General features: G+C 50.6%; 1 protein-coding gene across 11 annotated transcripts in view; it reads right to left on the bottom strand.

The window, feature by feature from the left end:
- The window catches only part of PCBP3 (poly(rC) binding protein 3), a 56,443-nt gene that overhangs the window by 3,349 nt on the left and 33,076 nt on the right, over window positions 1–20,018 (bottom strand). For all 11 annotated transcript variants that reach the window (XM_053947790.1, XM_053947793.1, XM_053947796.1 and 8 more), the window contains 6 exons: window positions 19,132–19,206; window positions 16,663–16,704; window positions 12,366–12,444; window positions 11,595–11,654; window positions 8,529–8,581; window positions 5,609–5,778 (listed from right to left, as the gene is read on the bottom strand). In XM_053947790.1, coding sequence (XP_053803765.1) covers window positions 5,609–5,778; window positions 8,529–8,581; window positions 11,595–11,654; window positions 12,366–12,444; window positions 16,663–16,704; window positions 19,132–19,206 — 479 coding nt within the window. The remainder of the gene's footprint in view (window positions 1–5,608; window positions 5,779–8,528; window positions 8,582–11,594; window positions 11,655–12,365; window positions 12,445–16,662; window positions 16,705–19,131; window positions 19,207–20,018) is intronic.

The following is a 20,018-nucleotide window of genomic DNA, read 5'->3' as shown; positions in this document are numbered from 1 at the left end:
TTTCCAGTCAAAGTCAAAATATCCTCTAAATAACTAATTCCTAAAGAGTTTGACTGAATTGGTTGCTTCCAGAAATGTTAAATCATTCTGGCTGGATAACATTGCATTGTTCTGGGAGAGAAAACCAATGTACTAAAGCTATTCTGTTGATTAACTGGGACATTCACCTTGTACTGAATATTCACTGTAATATTAGAGATTTTTCCCAGTGGCATGGCTGTGGACGCATCATCACGGTATTTTAAGTTCATCTAAACTGGAAATCCAAGACCTATCAAAAATCAAAGCAAAACATTGAGGCTCCTTCCAAAGAAAATAGCAAATCTCCTTTTGAGTCATCCCGAGGAAATCAGAGTTTGATACATTCCTTGTGATTTTGTTGTTATACTTGTTCATATCAACATGCTCCCAGGAGATGCTGCAATGGTTTCAACACCTCTCCAAACCTTGCTCAAGCCCAGATGATGATGGATAAGCCAATTCCCACATAACACTGCAGTTTCATCTTTTTTTTTTTTTTTTCCTTTTTAAATTTGCAAAATAAGCTTGGCAATGTGACCCCCAAAGAAAAGTTGTGACGTCAAAGGGAATGCCAGGAGGAGGGATGCTTCAGGTTCTCCTGTGCAGTATCAGGAGCTGGACTCAATGATCCTTGTAGATCCCTTCCAGCTGAAGATCTTCTAGGATCCTATGACTGTGCAGTGCTCCTGTGAGGTGACCCAGGTGACTGCTACTTGGACTGTCCCTTGTTCCCCTGTGGCTGCATCCAGCATTCCCTGGAGCACTCCCATGAGCACAGATCCTTGTGGTAGCATAAGCCTTGACACAACGTCTCGGACGCCTGCCTGACGCCCGAGCAACACTCATATCCAGCCTCTTCTGCCTCACCACTGATTCCTGGGGTGACTTTCCTGCAGCCTGGCTGGGTGATGGATGCCTGGCAGCGGTCTGGGATGGGGACGGTATCCAGAGGGGGTCTTATCTGTGGGTTCGCTGGCATGGGGATGGGTGCAGAGGTATTGCTGCAGTCTGCTCCCCCTCTCCAGCAGCCTCTGAGCTCAGCTGCATCTGGCAGACCCAGCCCGGCATTTGCTATTTTCAGCAGCACTCTCTCAGTGGAGGTGGGGAACGACACAGGGAGCACACACACAGAGCAGAGGAATTCAGGGCAGCCGTGATCTGCAGGCACTGTGCAAAGCCATTTCTGTGTCCAGGATGCTGTCACACTCCCCGGCCTTCCCCAGATATCCGAATCCCACAACCTTGTTGGCCTGGGATGGATTTCTCAGTCTTGGTCAACGTGATTCTGCTGCTGCTGTGCCTCTATCTTCTCCTCGTGAAGAAGCTCTCCTCATGCTCCAGCTTGTTCTACAGCCCCACAGAGGAGCTAAGAATGGCAGGATGGGCTGGCTTCTTCCATACACCATTCCTCTCTAAGGGGACAGCACTCCAGGCTTCCATGGAGGGTGGTGACAGTGGGATGTGAAGCTTTTGCCATGGCTCACCCCCCAGGCCACCGGGGTTGTTATTTTCACTGGGTATCAAACACAGATATTTCATTCTTCCAACAGATAAAACACTTGTTCTAAAGCAGAATGAGGAACAGGAGAAGATGAGGAGTCACCTTGCCAACAGCTGACCCACCACCTTGGCAGGTGGTTCTGTGCTTTGCTGGCCAGCTGGCAACTTGGAGTAGGCCCTGTTTGGTGCCTGCCTCCCTCCATCCTCAGCATCAGCACAAATACATTGGGGCAGGTGACAGCAAAGGCTGCTGGCTCCACCTGTGCCCCTCAGCACTCCACACAGCACCTGTGCTACTCTGGATGGAGAACCAGGGGATGCTCTTGAGCCTGCGTGGCTGCTGCACCACCCAAAAGGCACAGTTGAACACAAAGTGCCAAGGAGAGCAGGGTAAGGGGTTGGAGACAGGCAGCAAAGCATCTTATGGAGGATCTGGGAGCACCTTTAAACCATAGAAGCTTGGAGTGCTTTGGAGAGCTGAGCATGCACAGGTTTCAGAACACCTGGGCAGAGCAAACCCTGATGCTCAGCGGCACCACCTTCAGCTTTCTGGGCTCCTGGGCTATGCTCTCATCCCCACCAGCTCCCTGCTGGAGCCCACAACCCCCTGCCCATCCTTGGCTCCAATGATGCAATGGCATCACCTGGGATCCCTGACACAGCCTGTGTGAGTGCTGAGCAGGCAGTGCTGGAGACAGAAGTGGCCTCCATCCTGGCAGGAGAAGGGTGGGAAACTGCCAGCAGTGCCTGCTGGTACTGAGGGTCGAAGAGAGGGAAAGGCCCAAGAAATCTTGGGGCTCGCCTCAAAAAACAATGTATTTCCCATGCGGTACAGTGCAAAAATGTACTGTGTGGCTGCTTCAGCTGTCTGGGGACACGATGTGTCATGGTCCCCTCATTTGCAATCTGGGAAAAGGGACAGTCAGGAATTAACAGATGAAAAACATACGTTTCCCTGTTGGAAAGGCAGGAAGAAAAGAAAAGCCTGGAAGCAGAAGGCAGGGCGGGGCAGAGAGGGTCTTGGGGAAGGGTGTGGGACACACACATGGCAGATCCGTCCAGACAAGGGTGCAGTGAGAGATGACGGTTGTCACACCATAATTTATAAATTAATCTCAGGGAAAACCAAAGGATTATGCAAGCCAGATACTCTCTCTTTGGAAAAAAAAAAAAAGAAAAAACAGCATGGAATCACTCAGGAAGAAGCATTGGAAGTGCATTTCTCTAAAAAAATGAAACAAAAAAAAATATGATGCTGATGATAAATAATAATAGTAATACTAGTAATAATAATGATAATAATTAAAAAATGGAGAACTCTTGCATAAAACCCCCACCTTCCCTCCAAGTAGCTAAAAAGGTGTGGAAGGATGCAGAGGGAAGGATGGGGCTGGCATTGTTGGGGCGACCCGGGAGAAGAACAGTCGGAGCCCATCAGTACCAGAGCTGCACAGACATTTATTGAACACAAACAACAACAAACACAGCTGGCTCACAGAGCTTCCTGAGGTTTTGCTTGTGGGGGATTGCCAAAAGAGTGCTTTCAAAGACCCCTGGGGGTGTGAATCCCATACAGCTGAGTTCTTCCCACATTCAGGTGCTTGTTAGTTAAAAAAAAAAGAACATCTGTGTGTATCTGTGTTTGTGTGATTCCCTTAGTTTAGTAGGAAAATGGGCTTGTCTGGACCATGCCATGTTCCAAGAGAGAAGCCTGCGGGTTGAACCCGTACTTGGCTTCTGCTTCCCAAATAACACGGGGTGAAAAGTATGCCCTTACCCTAAAGGCAGGGGCGTGAGGTGGTGAAGGTGAGCCAGGACAAGCAACGGGGTGCACCAAAGGAAGGAGGGTGAGAAAAATCAAGTCGTCTGAAACACGCACAACTCTGGGTGGCATCATTATGTCCATACGCTACAGAAAGTACCGCCAATGTCACCTCAATGTATACGTAGCTATGCTAGACTGACACTAGAGACCCCGCCAGCTCCTGAAGTCTTGCCAGTGAAAGAAAAAAAACAACGCCCCCCTCCCCCCTCCCTTGTCCCCAAAAAGCAGATGAAGATTTAACATCCTAACACTGAAAACAAGGACCATAATAAAAGAGTTTGGGAGCAGATTAGGGAGCACAGAGTAAAGAGCTTGTAAAGAAATGTTCCAGTGTGTGCATATGCATCTGTGTGTTTATATATATATATATATATATTTGTTAGTAAAGAAAAGAGTATCTGTGGAGGCAAAGGGAAGACGGTAAATGTACAGGCAGTACAGGCTGGGTAGAGTGCCGGTGGCTGGAGAGGGTCGGGTGGTGCGGAGTGAAGGATGGTGGGTGGAAATTAGAGTGCGCCCATTCCAGTGACCTCAGACGTCAGCCTAGAATAGACAGGGGCAGAGAGAGGGGTGGGGGGGAGACAAAAAACAAGAGCTTAATCACTGGAGCAGAAAAGAAAAGGAAGACCTGTGGGGCGGTGCTCCTCCTCTTGCCCAGATCCCACGTAGACTGAGTGGGCAGAGCATCACTGGGTAGCCTGGCAGTCCCCCGAGGAGGGCATGGGGGGCTGGAGCACAGAGTCAGCGCAACGGCTGGCTGCCTTCCCCTCTCCTCACTGCAGCCAGGTTATGGCAGGAATGTCACCCATCAGAGGTGCTCGCAGGAGTCATCCCAGAGCACAGCTTCTTTTTCAGCAGCATCCCTCCCAGGGGGGACAGGCAGCTGTGCTAGGTCCCCTGGCTGCTTTGTTTTGCTCTGGTTTGGAAACTGTGGGAGAGGCAGAGCGCCGTCCTGCCACCCCACCAGGTTACCTCTGCACAGGGGCAGCTCAGGCAGTCCTTCCCAGCAACTGAGCCACTTCTTTTTCTTTTCTTTCTCTCTCCTGTCTCAAGGAGTTGGGGGGGATTGGCAAGGATCTGCAGGGAAGCCACTCAGCCATGCCTGCAGGTGGGGGGCTGGCCCCGTCCCTCACCCAAGCAGGGGGAGAGGTGCCACGGGCATGGGGAGTAGGGTAGTGGGGCAGGATGGGATGACAGGGGTCTACTGTGGTTCAAGGCTTGGGTGGGTTGGGTGCAAGGAGGAGAAAGCACATACAGATCTCATCGGTGCTTCCAGCCCACACCCCAACAAGTGTAAGTCACCGCCAGCAGCCCCCTGTCCTCGAGGCCCTGCCAGCAGCCTCCCTCCTGCGCATATCCAGGGCTGGCAGCGGGTTGGCATGGCATCAATCTTGCCCAGGCGGATGGGCCCATATGAGTGGCTCTGCCAGGTGGGTGCAAAGCTACCAGAAAGGTCCTGTATCCCTTTAAACTCACTCCCCACGAGTCCACAGACACAGGCAAACAGGTCTGAGTGAGCACCCTGGACACAGCTCACTGCCTGCATGGAGCAGGTCCCCAGGTCATCTCTGCAGCTATGCCTCCCCTGCACACTTCCCTTGCAGGCCCTTGCCAGCCCCCGGCCCCCATGGCATGGGCTATGTCTCTCCCCAGACAGCAGCAGTGCTGGGAACCCTTGGCCCCTGTGAAGTCCTGCTGTGCCAAGCTTTCCATGATGAAAAGGAAGCAGTCAGACTGTTCCCATGTCTTGCGTTTATTGGACTGATTGTTTTCACTGAATGGAGCAAAGCCTTTGGAGGCCTGGAAGCACATGGAAGAGGCAGTAAGCAATGCTGGGATCCCAGCAAGCAGGTCCCAAGTGACGCCTCCCTGCCAGTGGCTCAGATCCGTTCCTGTCCCTGTCCCCTGCCTCATCCACAGGAAAGACGGTGGCAACTTTGCCCACCCGCGAGCAAAATCCTTGAGCGAGGGTGGAGGGAAGCAGGTGCCCAGCACAACCTGTGGCCACTCCACCAGCAGTGTGGTGGCTCCCGGTCCTCAGCCAAAGTGCCAGCTGAGGCCAGATGTTCTGCTGGCGATGTCTGGTCCCTGCTCAGAGGTCTCAGCAAGACATCGTCCATCCCAGCCGGCCTAAGGAAGCCCCTGCTGGCCCATGGCACTGGGAGAGCAGGTTGCTCCCAGCATGCTGGTGGGACAGGATCAGCCATGGTGGGACAGGATCGGCTGTGGTGGGAGGTGGTGGAGGTCGGCAGGGGGTCTCACCTGGCGTTGATGAGGTACTGTGCAAGGCTGATGTTTGCAGGGGTTCCTGTGATGGTAATTTGGCGCTCCGATGACCCTTCCGTGGCGTTCGCAATTTTGATCTGCGCTCCTGACATCTGCCGAATTTCATTGATTTTGGTCCCTTGGCGTCCAATTATGCAGCCTATTAGCTAGGAAAGAAAGCACGGAGGGAATGTCTGAGAAGCGGCAGCTCTGGCAGTCACCAGCAGGATGTGAGCACACCTGGGACAAAAGTGACCTTAATGCTCATGAAAACAGGAGAGGGACAGCCCAGGGTGATTCCTACCAGCGTGTGAGCATGGTCCAAGGACACATCCAGACCCCTGCTCTGCTCCTTGTGGGGAAGAATCTCCATTATCTGCACGTGGTGCCCAGCACCTCAGAAGGCTTCAAGGAGGGCTCATTTCAGTAATAATTTTCATGTTTTAATGAATGGTCAATATTTTGCAAGTATCCCCTTGCCAGTCACAGCAAAACCCAAAGGTGGTTTGGACACATTACTAGAAGGAAACAAGCCTGCTGCCGTGCCTGGGGAAAGGCCAACCCCAGAAGCCCCCTCATCAGCTGGTGCAGTGACCCCATCCTACATTTCTTTTATGCCACTGGGACACCCTCAGTGCCTCTGCTACCCCCTCTAGCTCTTTCGGTGCAATCCAGTGGTTTGCCAGCAGGCACAAGAGAGCACCACACGGCTGTGACACCCACAGAAAAGGTGGACTCTATGTAAAAACACATCTTTCATACTCTTTTGAAAAAATTGGAGCCAGATGGAGACTTGAATTTCCTCAACTGTTCATCCTTTGAATTTCCTCAATGATCCTCAGGGGCTCGAATTTCTTCAATGGTCTTTGCTCATTTGTGCATCTCCCTCAAAGCATCTCCAAAGCTTGGTAACACGTATGGGGATATCCAGCTTGACCAACACAAGCATAAAGTGCTCTGCCTGCCCTTTTTGGCCATTTAAGCTCTTTTCCAAGGGCATTTTATACATGGAATGTTCATCTTGGCAGCTGCTGGATTTCTGCACCACGAGTCCAAAGACACAGGCAAATAGGTCTGAGTGAGCACCCTGTGGACACAGCTCACTGCCTGCATGGAGCAGGTCCCCAGCTCATCTCTGCAGCTATGATAAGATGATATAAGATGATTACTCCTCCAAATATTCCCTGATCCTTTGATCAGACCATGGGGCTGCCATGGTGGTTTATCCCATATGGACCTGAATATACACTGGAAGGGTATCCACTGTCCCAGGGTCTGTGGGGGGATGTTCAGCCCATCCTGGTCTTCACAGCACAGAAGTAACTGCGAGATGCTTCAGCAAATGAAAATCTACTGGAGAGACCTGAGGAGCCAAACTATTTAGGCAGATGCTCAGCTACACTCAAGTTGAACAGCATTCAAGTTTCTGACAGTCAGAGGAGCAGCGAGATGGGTATCATCTGATTTCGTTCCACTCTAGCCCAACTCCAAGCTACATCACTAAAACACACCGGGTGACTGTTAAAGGAGCCCAAACCTGTCCTCTGCTTCCTGGGTGGCAGTGGGTGTTTAAAAGCCTTTGAATCAACAATGGGGAGAGCTAAGAAGGAGTTTTTCAAGATGTAGTTGATAACATCTAATATCTCCCATGTCTGGTGAGAGCTGGGACTCTGGTGAGTGAATGCTCTGAGTGCTCTTGAGTTCTCAGAGGTCTCCTGGCATCCTTTCCTCCCATGTGAGTTCTTTTGCAAGGGGTCTCTTTCTATTTCTGAAGATGCCTTCATTGCTCCAGTCCTCCACGCTCAATAGATGTGGCTGCTGGTGCTTGCTGAGCCCTCTGCAGCCTCTTGGAGAGGTGTCCTTGCTGGGTGGAGCAGATCTGGCATCAGCCCCCACTCCTCTGCAGATCCCTCCCGTGGTCATTTGGCCCAGGGCAAAGCATTTCCAAGGGTCAGCAGGTGCTCAAAGGCTTTTGCACTGCCATGTCTCTTGGGTGGACAGAAGTCTTGGCAGAGGTGCCCAGCAGCTGCAGCCAGGATTGCTGCCCTTCCAGGGCACTGCTGGCTGCTGGTGAACGGCAGGAAGAAGGAGCAACAGCTGCCAGGCCCCATCCAGAGACTCCTGATGAGGATGGGCTGAAGGTGGTTATCAGTGATGGAGATGGGAACAGAGATTCGATGTCATCCCTCCAATTGCCCTCATCCTGATTTGAGCACAGACTGGGTCTTAATCCATAGAAAGCAGTCCAGAAGCAAGTGAGGCTCACGGATCCAGGTGCTGGCTGTGTCATGCTCTCCATCCCACCTTCTCCTTGACCAGCATGGCTCCAGCCTCATCCCAGCAAATATCCCAGACCAGCACCCATGTTACCACAAAGCTTCCACCTATCAGACCCCACAGCTGCCTGCCAGCAGTGCCAAGATGAGATGCACTGTCTTTCAGACACTCTTGTCGCACTTTGTGGCATCAAAAATGTCACTTTCTTACCTCCTCTTCCCCACCACCCTACCCTGTCACTACCCTTGAGCTGGAACATCATCTCAGACCAGCCACAGCCTGATTAAGCAATTAAGAGTTTAATCAGGGGTGGCATGGGAGCTCTCTCCCTTTCCCAGTGCTGTCAACTGGGCATATTTCACGAGCACTGAGTTCACTTGGAAAAGAAAATGGAGTATTAAGGACTGTACCTAGGCAAGCCACCAACGGACTAAAGTCCAATGGACACTTTGTGCTGCAGGTTGATCCCCAGCAGACTGCACATGGATGAGGGAACATGGGGAAGGGGCATCTCTAAATATATTTAACAAAGCTAAATGGCTGCACATTATACATAGATACATGTATGTATATATAAACATACATGTGTATACACACATGCACACACGGACGTGCCAAGGAAGCACTTGGATTTACTTACATCATTGGGAATGGTGAGTTCATGAGTACTGGCCGGGGGACTGGCATCCAAACCTGGGCAGATGCAAGGGAACATGGTTAGAGCTGGTAGAGGCAATGTGATGGAGCTCCGCTGCTTTCCCGTAACACTGCCAAGGCTGCGTCCTGCTTCGGGCTGGGAGGGGAAGGGGATCACACATTCTGGGACAAGGAGGAGGAAGACGGTTGCTACCTGACTCTGCTGGAGCTGGGTGTCACCTTCCCTGCATCCCACAAGTGCCTCGCTTCCCACCCTCCATCCTTTCCTTCAGGAATGGCTTCAGAGGAGGGTGCAACGTTCCAGCATCAGCAAAGACAGGTGGGTGAAACACCTTCCCACACAGCAGCAGAGAGCATGCCGGCTGGGACACCCACCAGCCCCACAGGAAGGCTGTTCATGCACCCTCCAGCCCTCTCTGAATGCAGCAGCATGGAGCTGCTGACATGTGACAGCAGCTTCGTGTCCCCAAAACAAGTGTCCCCGCGGGATCTGGCAGTACAAGTCCTCTGCAAGCCCCACAGACTCTTATTCTGAATTTGAGCCAGACTGCTAAGACATGCAGACTAGCTGGACTCAGGACCAGCTGAGCTCTCTCCTCTATGGTGGGAATGGCTTGAGCCAGCAGGATACCCTGTGTGTGCAGCTCCAGAAGTAAGACAACACCATGCCATAGTGCTCCTAGGACAAAGCCTGCCTCTTCCATGGTTTCCCATATTAAATCACCTCAGTGCCGAAGCAGGGACGTCCTATGTCAAATCTGCAAGAAAGAAGTTGTCTGGTGCCTGACAGGAATTTGCAATAACTGGGGAAAAAACCCCTAATCCTTATGATATAAAACCACTGATGAAAGCTTGTAAGAGCAGAAACAACTGCCAGATCTGTATCCATGGAAAGAGGATGGTTAAAGAGGTGCAGAATGAAGAAGCGCAAAGAGACTGGAACTGCAGGGCTCCTGCAAAACAAGACAGCAGCAGCACCCAATTCCTCACATATTTCCACGGAGGGCCGCAGCACAGAGGAAGAGGAGCTCTGGTTATCTCTGATGTGCTCATGCATGATCTTAGGATGTTAGGAAGTGAGGGTGAGGAGGCTCTGGCACCAGTTGTCCAGAGAAGCTGTGGCTGTCCCATCCCTGGAAGTGTTCACAGCCAGGGTAGATGGGATTTGGAACAACCTGGTCTAGTGGAAGGTGTCCCTGCCCTGGCAGGGGGGTAGAACAAGATGGGCTGTAACAGCCCTTCCAATCTAAACCATTCCATGATTATGTGACAATGTGCTTTCCTGAATGCATCTTCCCAGACACACATTGCTGACATTTGCCTGCAGGAGGCTTCCTCACTAGATTTTTCACTTAGGAGCACAGAGAGGAGAGGAATTGCAGGGAATGAGGATGCAGATCCTCCACTGGCAGCCCTCTGCTGCCATTCACCCCTGCCAGGGGTACTAGTGCCAAAACCTGCACAAAACATCTCCTGCCCAGGTATTACACCACAGTCAATGCTGACTTTACAGCACACACTACACCTGGACTGGCTGGTACACTGAGCCTCCTCACAGTCTGGGGGACGATGGACTGCACCTATCACAGACATATCCCTCTGGTGAGGGTGTACCTCTCCCTTGGCCATGTGTTACAAGGCTCAGCTCAGCAGCAGCCTGGGTGTGGCAGAAAATGTCTTCTGAAGGGAGCAGAGCATCAGTGAGGGCTCCAAGCAGCACTGAGGCATCCAGGGACCTTAGGGAATATAAACTAATCTGCTCAGACTCCTAGGCAGCATCCTCCATCCAACACTCAGATGACATGGATGATGCTGAAAGCCCTTGGGACACCTGGTGCCATGGTGCACCATCCCTGCATCACATAGCCTTTGAGAAATGGCCACATTCTTCTCCATGACATGGAGACTGTTTATTTCATCACACCAGATCCTTCTTCTCTGATATGTACAAGCAATCCTTGAGGCTGTAACGAGGGTGTCAGGGCAGGATTAATGCCTTGGGTGATGGCAAAGGGCAAAGGGGGCATGCAGAAACATGTCTGCACAGGTCAGTGTCATGACATCTGTATTTCTGCAGTCTTGTGGGGTCTATTTGCTTGGGCTATGCTTGCTTTCATAATTGGGTGCTGTCACCAAACCTTTGAGGCATGCATAGGATGGCTGTGTGCCCCAGGTCTGGTTCATCCTGCCTGTGAGCCTCCAGGTCTCAGGATAGCTCATCTATGCAATGATAGGAAAAAAAAGACAAATCTCTTCTTCACATACAGAGGAATGTGCGACATATGACAGCAAAATTTCTCCAAGGCTGCAGCCACATTTCAAGTCCTCAGGGTCCTGTCCCACTAAAATTGCAACTCACCCTGAATGGCTCAGAGCTGCATGTCATGGCTGTTCCCACTGGCACTGTTCTGTGGTTTCTGAGTAAAGTTTATGCAAAATTAAATGCAGGAATAAGGGTGATGACTCTGGTATCTTCCTGGTACAGACAGCATTGAGGGAGACCTCACTGCACCTGAGGGGCAGCACAGATCTCTGCTCTCTGTGGCCAGGGACAGAACCTGAGGGAACAGCATGAAGCTGTGCCAGGGGAGGGTCAGGCTGGAGATCAGGAAAAGGTTCTTCCCCCAGAGGTTGTTGGGGCACTGACCAGGCTCCCCAGGGAACGGGCAAGGCACCAAGGCTGCCAGAGCCCAAGGAGCATTTGAACAATGCTCTCAGGCACATGGTGGGATTGTTGGGGTGTCTGTGCAAGGCCAGGAATTGGACTCCCATGATCCTTGTGGGTCTCTTCCAACTCAGGATATTCTGTGGTTCTATGGCAGTTACACACAAATGTCACAGAGACAGGTAATAAAGCCCAGGCACTTTTCCTTTGACGTGCTGCACCAAGGAGAAGGGTGCTGCCCAATCTCTTCCTGCCCACCAAGACAATCTGCTGTCTTCACTATGAATACCATGATTCCTCTCGGAGCACAACAACGGCACAGTCCTATTTACGGAATACATTTTAATCAAAGCCTGCTTACTTCCCTCCAGCTTTGTGTTTTACCTGATGACTGGCCCATCAGATTTTGAGCTTCTTCGGAGGAATGTAAGGGCAGCTTTTCTCCTGAAGAGCAAAGAAGAAACAGGTTTAATGCTTTTCCCTTCGAGGAGATAAGCAATGTCACTTCATCTAGGAAGCTCAAAATATGATGAACATACTGTCAGAAAAGTAATTTCCAAGCAGTACTTTAAGTACCTCCATCCCCTGTGCTCTATCTGCTTCCCAGGTCACTGGGAACATGCTGGCCATGAGGACAAGGCTCAGGTCGGGGCTGGCTGTCCTCCCGTCAGCACAACCCCCTCCGGCCATGACCCCTTTCCACTGCGGGAGTGCCGTCCTGCCTGGCTCATCACCATTCCCCGAGGCAGCACCCCCAGCCGGCCCCAAGCCGTTCCCGCTGGGAAAGCGCGGATGTCCCGTCGGCAGAGCTCAGACATCCCACCAGGAAAGCGCGGATGTCCCACTGGGAGAGCTCGAACGTCCTGCCGGGAAAGCGCGGATGTCCCGCTGGGAGAGCTCGGACATCCCGCCAGAATCTGGAGCGGCGCGGAGCAGAGGATGCTGCCTCCTCTGTGGAGAAAGCCCAGGCTGAGAGCTTGCCCTTGAGCACCATAACGCCCACAACATCCGTCAAGCCTCTCCTTAACCTCTCCCCATGGATATTGCCACTTTTTACTCGCCCTGCTCATTTCCATTAAACAACAAGAGTTTAGAAAGAGAGAGAAACTCTACAGGTAAGAGAAGGATATCTTGAAAGGGTGTGTGGGTACGTACCAGGGAAAGCGGGGGTGGTCTGTCCAAGGGGAGTAAAGGGGGTTTGCTGCATAGCCAACTGGTGGAGCTTGGTCAACTGCTGAGGGGTAGGAGGGACATTAGAGCTAAGAAGGTTATTGTCATAGAGTACAACAAGTCATAGCAAAAAGCAAGAACAAAATTATAACGGGTGGGGGGGGGGGGGGGGGGAAGGAAATCAAACTGAAAAATAGAAAAAAAAAACTTAAAAAAAAAAAAAAAAAACCAGGAAGCCATGGTGAGACATGGCAAAAACATTAGCAGAAAGGACTTGGCCTGGGTATAGTGCAACAAAGCCCAAATCTTTGGCAGAAGTGCTTGGTCAGGGTCTGAAGTACAATACCAGCAAGAAGCCCATTGTTAGTGTCAGTTCAACTCCTTTGCCTCAGTGCAGGGCCAGCTGGTGGGCATCACAGCCAGCACGCAGGAACCCTATTTGTGCCACCAGAGCCACGCTGTCACCACTTGTCCCTGCAGCACATGTTCTTGTACTGTGCCTCCAATGGGAAGTGCCTCTGGGAGACGGATAAATTGTATTTCTAAATGCCAGCTCTTTAGAAATATGGGGAATTATGGGCTTCAGTTATGACCAGTAAGTATTTCAGATCCTTGTATCCCTTGTTGTGCTGAGGAGGTTTCACTGTCTGGTCAGGAAGTTTTATAGAGAGGTGTTTGTTTGGAATACATTTTGTGCTCAGTTTTACTGCTCCAAATTAAAAAAAACCAAACCAACAAACAAACAAACAAAACCACAAAAAAAAAAAAACCAAACAAACAAACCAAAACAAAACAACAAAAAAAAACCAAACAAAAAACCCAAAAATACAGAAAAATAGAAGAAAACAAACCAAACTGGGCTGAAGTCTGGCAGTGAGCAGGAGGGAGACTTTACCACCTCCCACTTTCACAGGTGCTCTGGAAGTTGTCAGCACAGTATCACCCCCCCAAATTTAAACTGCTTCTTTTGCCCATCATCCCTGGCAATGGGGAGGCAGGATTTATAACTCCTTTTCAATGTTTTGGGGGACAACAAGACTCAAACACCTTTTTGCTGCTGCAGCAGGGCTGGGGAGGGAGAGCGGGGAGGTCTGGCTGGCAGTGGTGAGGGGGAAATGCTGGGAAGAGCTGACCTGGGGGCCTGCACACACTGGGGGAGGCTGAGGGAAGCAGCAAAAGGAGTAAAACACCTGAAAAATCCCTGGACAGGTTACCAGGGATCCCCGTCCTGCCTAGAGAGGCATGAGGAAACCCAGCCTCCACTGCCTCAGGGGAGAGGTCTCACCACTCCACAAAAAGAGGTGTCTACACATCTCTGTGCTTATTTTGGCTGTCTTTGGCTTATTTTAGCCAAAGCTGTGATATGATGGGTTCCTGCCACAACACAGCTGTCTCCAGATAACACTGGGCATGCCACAGCTCCTTCAGGAAGCAGGGACATCAGTATCTACTGCTTTTTAACTTCAGAATTATCCGGTTTTCTGGAGCTGCACCAGTTTCTGGAATTCTTCATGACACCTGGTCCTGCTGGCAGGACTCCAGATGAAATCTCTTTGCCCAGTGGGCTCCAGCTGTGCCCTGGGACACGGCTCCTGCTTTGCCAAGTGGGGGAGACCAAAATCTTTTCTAACACTGACCTAGTAGACCTTCCAGACATAGTTCAGATAGTGGGATTTATGCGGCCTCTGCAATTAGAGTAATAAACACGTCTAGGAGAGAAGACGGCTGCATCCAGATGTCATAGAAAAAGCTGCTATGTCCATCTCTTCCAGCTCATCTTCCATGGTCAAGGGAAGGGATTGTCCCCCTCTGCTCTGGTGAAACTGTACCTGATGTACAGCATCCAGCTCTGGGGTCTCCAGCACAGGAAGGACATGGATCTGTTGGACCATGTCCAGAGAAGGTCATGGAGATGCTCCAAGGGGCTGAAGGGGGTCCAAGAGAGCTGGAGAGGGACTTTGGACAAGGGCCCGGAGTTACAGGACAGGGGGAATGGCTTCACACTGACAGAGGGCGGGGTTAGATGGGATTCTGGGAAGAAATCCTTCCCTGTGAGGGTGCTGAGGCCCTGGCACAGGGTGCCCAGAGAAGCTGTGGCTGCCTCTGGATCCCTGGAAGTGTCCAAGGCCAGAATTGGACAGGGCTTGGAGCAACCTGGGACAGTGGAAGGTGTCCCTGCCTATGGCAGGGGTTTGGAGTGAGATGAGTTTTAAGGGTCCTTCCAACCCAATCCAACCCAGTCTCTGACTCTATGATCCCACAGCATTTGGGATGGCAGACAGCTGCCCATCACATCCCAAACAGCCAAAAACACCCAGGCAATGCCGAAGCTCCTTTTGAGCCATAGCTTCCCCTGTCCTTTAGTGTCCAGGGGAAACTATGGCTCATAAGGGTGTCCAGGGAAGGCTTTCTTCCCAGAATCCCATCTAACCCTGCCCTCTGTCAGTGTTAAGCCATTCCCCCCTGTCCTGTAACTCTGGGTCCTTGTCCAAAGTCCCTCTCCAGCTCTCTTCCTTCAGCCCCTTGGAAATCCTGGAAAATCAAGACAGGAGAACATGCCGGGCATTCAAAATTCTGCCTGCTCTGCAAAAGGCAGCCACTAAACACAGACACCTAAAACGTGTTTAAAATGCCCTAAAAGCACATTCTAGACTGGATTCTGCACAGAAATGCAGCTTAAAATGACCAATCATTGAAAGAACACCCTGAAAGTAAGGATGGAGTCAGTAGCCCGGTACCAACACCTTTATTCAGGAAATTTGCTGGGAGTGGGGCAGAGTGCAGTCAGCAAATGTATTTTAATCCTGACAATCAGAGGAATATAGGAACAAGGAAAACACTAAGCTGTTGGCACAACTTGCAAAGAAAAACTGGGATAAAGACTGCATTGACCTACCCTAACTATACAGGTTATTTAGTTGTATTCTGCTTATGAAGCAAAAGAAAAGAGTACATAATTAGGAATATTAATTATCAACTAACACAGCAGGTTGTTCAGAGTACACACATACTGGTGTCACTTGGAAAGCCAAAGCCTGGATTCCTCTAATTCCAGTTCAACTATTTCTCCTAGGATGAAAATCCAGCCTACAGCTCCCAAATGTTCCTATACGGGGCAGGCATTTGTGGTACCAAACAGCCTTGCCACCTTCTCAGCCATGGAAAAAGTAATTCCATTATTTAGTACCCAATGCACTCACTGGAAAAGAGAACGCTGAGCTGCATCAACCCCTTCCCATGGGGTTGGAGCAGGCTTTTCACCCACTGCCACATTCTCAGCCCCACTGCAGACCCCTGCCTCACAACAGGAGGGACCCTCTGCAATGGGACCTGATGGGTATTTTATCCCCTTGGGAAACACATTTAGAAAGTTCCTGCCTTTTCTAAGAGCCATGACCACCTCAGAAGCTGAGCTTCACTGCTTTCCTCAAAGAAATCCTTCAAACAGACTGATTTTCTACTTCCCTTAGTAATTTCAGGTGCTCACATTCCAGCTGTTGATCCCTACATGTCCCCCCACAAAAGTGCTCCCTGACCTCCCACAGGCATTGGAGCCCAGGGGATCCCAGCATCAGCAAGCCTCAGTCAGAGCAGCTCAGAGCAGCTCCCGTCTCTGTACCAAGGAGCCCAAGGTGAAGTGAGGGCTCTCCCCATGCTGCCCTGCCACCCACAGCAGTGAGACAGCCACCAAACCCAGGGTGACCACATTGGTCTGGGGGCTCTCAGCAAGGTGAGATTCAGCATTAACACCTTCCCCATCCCTCTGGGAGACACGGTGGGGGGGTTTGCCCAATTTCCATGTCACCCAAAGGAGCACTCCCTCAGAAAGGCACATCCCTGCCCAGGCTTCAAGCACAAAACTCCCAGAGCTCTGGCTTCTTCTCACCTCACCAAGGCACTCAGCAGATAAATATGCCCTTGGCTTACCAACACTTTAAAGACAAGGGGAAAATAGAAGGGAAGGTATTATTTTTTCTTTTTTCTTTTTTTTTTTTTTGTTCTTGTTTTGATCATTTTGAGGCACAAAATGCACAGGTTTCTCTCAGAATAAAGGGATAGCACTGAATAATGCAAACAATTTAGCATCAGGCCAAGTCCTCAGAAGTAATAAAGTTTAGTGCTAACAGGTTAAAAGGCTACTTGAGGTATTACAGATACTACACACAGCCAGTTACTTTGAAATTACGCTATTAATATTATTGGCTAATATTAATATTATGTGAATTGACAGTAGCATGCAGGTGACAGAAAAGGGTATAAGAAAAATTAGGGCAAAACTCACATCTGGGTGTGGAATAGCATATTGTCCCTGAATTGTATAGGCCTGTAAAGGAAAAACAAAGATGTTACCAGGGCTGGCAGGACATGAGGAGAGAACTCCATCCCTCTGTTGGGACCTCCTGTACCACATTAAATTCCCTGGGACACCAAATCCTTGGGGCAAGAGGGAGATGTTCCACCTCCCATCCAACCTAGAGCATCCTGAGCTACCTGACTTCAAGGGCTCATGCTCGGTTTGGCTTTTTCAGAAGGAAAGAAACAGCTCTTTATAGGTGCCAGCATTGCATGGAGCAGGAATATCAGGCTGTAGCTGGTCTTTGCTGTACAAAAAATAAGGATCAGTTGCACGGGGGTTGAAAGTGGATGGTATTTAGTGCCCCTCTGATAACCAGAACTACCTGTGTAGCAGGTGCACGCTGACATCACTGCCCAAAGCATGATCCCAAAAGCAAACCAGCTACGTGAGCCTCTCCATATTTCCAGGTGCACAAGTCCCAGTGGATACTTTACATCCACCCAGTATAATCCAGTGCTCTGCTGGGGCATTGGAAAGGCATGGAGGTGAGGGCTGCCTGCACTGTGATGCCTTTCACCAGCTGTAATTGATAAATCCATGCAAGTATCTGCCAGGCAAGTGGGTTTGTGTGTTTTTCCCATCCTTTGCAGCAATCCTTTCTCTTTTTGTTTGTAAATAACCCCAAAATAAACACCAATATAGGTGAAGAGCCAGACACTAGAGAGCCCAATATTTAGGACTTAACCAGCTAGCCAAATATATCTCACTTGTTGACACATTATTCAGATGATTCTGAAAGAAATGGCAAAAGAGATGGAGAACACTTTGAAAAGGGAGAGTAAAGATTGCCAAGAAAAATGAAAGGTAAAAACCTTGGGTCCGCCTGCAAATTTGCTGCATTGTTTGCAAAGAGCAAAGTGCTTTGTGTGAAGGAAACCCCCAAAATCATGCAGGAGGAAAAGGGAAAATGGCTGTCTCAGTGCCCACCAGCATCCCAGCACAATGGGGACATGACAGAGGCTGAAGAGTTGCCCGTCCCAGTGGTTTAATTTGGCCATTGGTTTTTGATTAGAAACACTGAGTCAAAAAAGGTAATCAAGGGCAGGAAGGTGTCTTGGACAGATGCAACTCAACTCTGACCTTTGAGGTCTGGTCCCTTTGGCAGCTGTCGTTGGCTGCTACATCACTCAGCCTGCTGAGCTCCTGGAGGCTCATCCCACCCCAAACACCTGTCACCACTGTCACCAGCTGTCCTCGGCCCGCCCGCCCCGTGCCACCCCCGGGCAGAGTCAAAGGGCTCCCAACACTGGGAAGAGCTCTCACTTCAGAGACAGTTGCTTCTGTCCAAGAAACCAACCATTCACAGCAGAATTGCTGCCTCTATCTCACTCTCCCTTTTGAATAGACCAGGCAGCTGGACTCGAAGTTCTTTTCCAGGACAGCTGCTCAGATGGAATGACGCACTCCTGATCCTGATGACTGACTAATTTAGCCTGAAATAGTCTGTGCTCTGGACTTTGCTCCTGTTCTTAGTTTGTCCTTCTATTTATTATGGATGGAGAGAAATTAAATAACTTGTGTGGAGCTACTCTGGGTGGCATAAGCTGTGGTTCTGTGGTGCTGGAGCTCTTGGGAAGGTACATCCCCTGCTGGATGTCATGCACCTCAGCAAGGTGGCATCTACAGGCAGGCCCTCAGTCATCAGGTGAGCTGAGGAGATGAGGTGGAGAAAGCAACAGTGCATGTTCCCTCTTTAGAAACAGCCGTGTGCTCAGTTGCTCTTGTTTCTGCTAATTTTTGTTCTCAGAATAACCTCCAGCTCACCTGTGTGATGGTTATCCCACAAAGAAAAAAACACCCCAAAGCTCACTGCCTGAAATAGCACGTGATGTCTGCAAGGCTGCAGTGTCACTGGGGGTGATATAGTGCAGACTCTGCCACAGGAGGAAGCAGTACCCCAAACCAGCTGAGCACCAGGGAGGGACACACGCCTCTTCCATGGTGGCTGCCCTGAGCAGTGGAGTAGCTGTGACAAACCCTTCCTACCTTGGATCAATTACAGCTACATAAAGGTACTTTTAATTGAGCTGGAGGTGCCAGAGAGCAGTGACAGCCTCTTGTTCATCAATGCTTTTCTAATCCTCTCCTTCTCAACCACTGACAAATACTGAACTTGGGTCTAGTGAAGTAAATTCCAGCCTTTCCTTGTGTGACACCCTGACTGGAGATGACACCCTGTCGACCCAGGCTGGCTCTTCCCTTCTGCTGATTGTCCAGCATCCATCACAGGAGCTAAGCCAAGAGCTTTCAGTCCAGCTGCCGTGGCACACAATAGATGGGATGACACCATGCAAGTCAGAAGGCAAGAAACCTGAGTGCACTAACGGGCAGCGGCTGGTGCTGCAGTAAAAGGCTCAGGTTGGCAGTGGAGGCTGCAAGCGGGTCGGCTCTTACCTGACCACCTGCAAAAATGACAGGGGTGGAGGCGGGCTTTGGGCGGTAGGGAATGGTGGCACCTTTTGGTGGGGACTAGGAAAAGGGATAAGGAGAGGGAGAGAGAACATTAGAACAGCTTTCCTGAAATGGTGGCAAAAAGAGTGTTAGAAAGCACCTAATGGAGCACGGCCCCTGGGGCCGCCACAGCAACACCCGTACCAGGCAACACTGCATTTCTGGACAAGAGCACATGGGGGAAAGAGAGGTTTCAAGGGCAACAAGGACAACCTGGGGCATGGGAGATCCCTTGCCAAGGCACGGGCCCCTAAATGGCCTCCTGGACCTTCGCTGCCTCCCTCAGCTTTGCTCTGCTCTGTGCAAACCACATTGCCTGCTCTAGGCTCTGGAAACCCTCCTCAGAACGCCCGGAGGAGAGCCTCAAGCAGCAAGATGGGGAGGTACACCCCATCTAAGCAACCCATCACCATGCTCAAGGTCTTTGGCTGCCCTCATCTTCCTCACTACTGGAACAGGGTCACCTTCAGGCCTTGGTGCAGTCCATCGCCATCTGAGCTGCGATGTGGGTGCTGCAAGGCACCTGTGATCTGCATTATCTGAGAGGTGTCCTTGCACATGGAAGGGGCTGGAATTAGATGGCTTTGATGGTCCCTTCCAACCCATACATTCTGTGATTCCATGATTCTGTGGTCTTGCTGCTCTCTGTTGGGTCCCTGGGTAGGTCTGAGCAGAACTGCAGTGAATGAGTCACTGGTGTGATGCTCAGGAGCTGCTCACCCAGGTTCTCCCTACTGGTTTTCTCCTGAACAAGTTACAGGCTATAGGAAACATGGAGGTTTCTAGGGATTAGGAGAGATTTCAGCTCTCCTCCTGCTTTTTACCCAAAA

This window comes from Vidua chalybeata, chromosome 7 (genome assembly GCF_026979565.1).
Source record: "Vidua chalybeata isolate OUT-0048 chromosome 7, bVidCha1 merged haplotype, whole genome shotgun sequence".
NCBI lineage: Eukaryota > Metazoa > Chordata > Aves > Passeriformes > Viduidae > Vidua > Vidua chalybeata.
The sequence above is the reverse complement of the archived record's forward strand: the minus strand, read 5'-3'. Positions and strand labels throughout refer to the sequence as shown.